The following is a 2,420-nucleotide window of genomic DNA, read 5'->3' on the forward strand; positions in this document are numbered from 1 at the left end:
CTTGATGTGCAACCAGGCCGAGGACGTAAAATTATCAAGCAGGAACAAGTTGAAGAGGTTGCAACTGCCGTTATGGATTAGGCGATAGCTAATAAGCAGGTTATCAGCAGTGCAGTATCACGACAAACAGTTACCCCGTTCTCGACGATGCAGAAGATATTGCGTAAGATCCTGAAATTTTGTCCATTTAAGATAACATCCATTAACTGACGACACAGATCTGAATCTTGGCGATTTCTGGTTGTGAGGTGGTCCTGGTTCATTTGAAAGGCGTTGTGTATCAAGGATATGTTCCTGACATTCCTACTTTAAACGATCAAATAACGTTAAACGAATAAATACCGATATGCTGTGAGCCATTGTCAAAAACCTCATGTAAATTATTGGAACATCGAATTGGTGGTAACTTTGAGCCAAATTCGTAAGTTGCTATATAATAAACGTTTTTCACTGGTATTTGCTGTGTTGCTATTTACTGTTTCCATTGACAATTATTATTCTTTTTTCCACATATTATGCGCTTTCAGCGCCAGAATTTCCCCTATCGGCGTTTTTTTGTACTAATTTTTTTTTCTTGATAAATCGAAACCGCATACTTTATTGTGTATGATGGCCAAATTTTATTGTATTTCGTCTAGTACATAACACGCTACAGGGCTCCGAACACCTCCTGTTATTTCTTGATCACCCTGTATATAAACTTAAAAAGCAAAATCTTATTTAAATAAAAGTTATAAGATAATGTAATATATAAAAAATAATATAAAAAAGTTTAAATTTAAAGAATATCCATCTAGCGATAGTTAAATTTACTTTACTGCTTAGTAAACTTTCTGTTTTTCGCCTATTTCTTGATTTCTTTTACATCTTGTTTCTTCAGACCGAATAAAATACTGTCTGTCGATCACAAGAATAGCTCCCGCCAAGAAGTCTGTCTAGTGGCGGTCGCTGTAGTAACAAGACTAGTTCATTTCTAATGGGGATTAAGCGTGTAGGGAATTGGCGGAATTAGAGGTTACATCACGTCATTCGTCTTCTCGGATTTAAAAGAGTTGCACGCGTTATCTTATCCTTGTGTTTATTTTGCTTTTGCTTTTATAATTATTTGTTCCTTACTGGTTTAATTGATTTTGCTAATTTGCTAAACTTGCAAGATGGCCTTTAAGTTAAGGAAGGGTGAAATTTTGAAATCACAGGCACGTAAAATTGTATATAATGTTGCGGAATTTTGTTCCAGTGAAGCTTCATCGAAATCTGCGTTAATTCCATTCCCACAAGCTCTGAAAAGGGCTTCTCAAGCAACTGGAATTTCTGAAGCTACAATAAAAAAAATAAAAAAGGAAGTTTCATCATCCGGCTCATCGACAGTTTTAAAATCACCCGGTAAACACCGTAAAAGACCTAGTGAGCGAAACTGTGAAATAGACGACTTTGACAAGTGTGTTATACGGCAAACAATTCAAGACTTTTACATAAAAGAAAGGAAAGTACCATCCATCAGAAAATTACTACCCGTGTTGAAAGAAAAAATTGGATTTTCGTGGCAAAAAGACACATTGTGCAAAGTCTTACATTCAATGAATTTCCGATGGAAGAAGTGCGTGAATAATAGAAAAGTACTCATGGAAAGACCAGATATTGTTTTTTGGAGACACAGATATTTGAGAGAAATGAGATGTCCCAGGAAAGCTGGACGACCGATTGTCTATATTGATGAAACTTGGGTAGACAGCAATTTGACATTTAAGAAATGTTGGCAAGATGACACAGTTTTGGGAGCTACAGCAAATGTTAATTCGAAAAATAGACTTATAGTTGTTCATGCTGGGTCATCAACGGATTTCCTTACGGGTGCTTTACTAGTATATAAAGCGTCAACAAAAAGCGGCGACTATCACGGGCAAATGAACTATGAAAACTTTAAAAAATGGGTGTTGGATAAACTTCTTCCAAATTTGCAACCAAACAGTGTCGTATGCATGGATAATGCACCGTATCATACGACTGTTGAAAACCCCACTCCAACGAAGTATTCTACAAAAAAAGTTATGATAGACTGGTTGAAAACAACGGAATACCCTGCGATCAAAAAATGCGAAAAGCGGAACTGTTCTCTCTTATAGACAGTAATCGTCCAAAGAAAATTGTCTATAAAATTGATAATTTAATAGAGAAAGAAGGACATGAAGTTATCCGACTATCCCCTTATCATTGCGATTTGAACGCAATCGAATTTGTGTGGTCCTCTGTAAAAAGAATGATAAAGGAACGAAATGTTACTGGCGATTTAAGTTTGGACAATCTGAAATCTCTTCTCCAAACAGCTATCACTGAAGTTACTTCGGCAGAATGGGCGGCGCATTGCAAACACGTAGAAAAGCTTGAAAATAATTATTGGGTGAAAGGTGGACTGTTAGAAG

General features: G+C 36.4%; 1 protein-coding gene across 1 annotated transcript; it reads left to right on the top strand.

The window, feature by feature from the left end:
- The first annotated feature begins 1,154 nt into the window (after positions 1 to 1,154).
- Positions 1,155 to 2,123, top strand: LOC129972079 (uncharacterized). The gene has a single exon (XM_056086060.1). It carries the CDS (start codon positions 1,155 to 1,157, stop codon positions 2,121 to 2,123), a length of 969 nt encoding a protein of 322 aa, XP_055942035.1.
- Positions 2,124 to 2,420: the final 297 nt, after the last annotated feature.

The sequence above is a fragment of the Argiope bruennichi genome, chromosome 6 (assembly GCF_947563725.1).
Source record: "Argiope bruennichi chromosome 6, qqArgBrue1.1, whole genome shotgun sequence".
NCBI classification, from domain to species: Eukaryota; Metazoa; Arthropoda; class Arachnida; order Araneae; family Araneidae; genus Argiope; species Argiope bruennichi.

Excerpts from the sequence above, each read along its gene's own strand:
- LOC129972079 (XM_056086060.1), top strand. The coding sequence starts at position 1,155 with ATGGCCTTTAAGTTAAGGAAGGGTGAAATTTTGAAATCACAGGCACGT.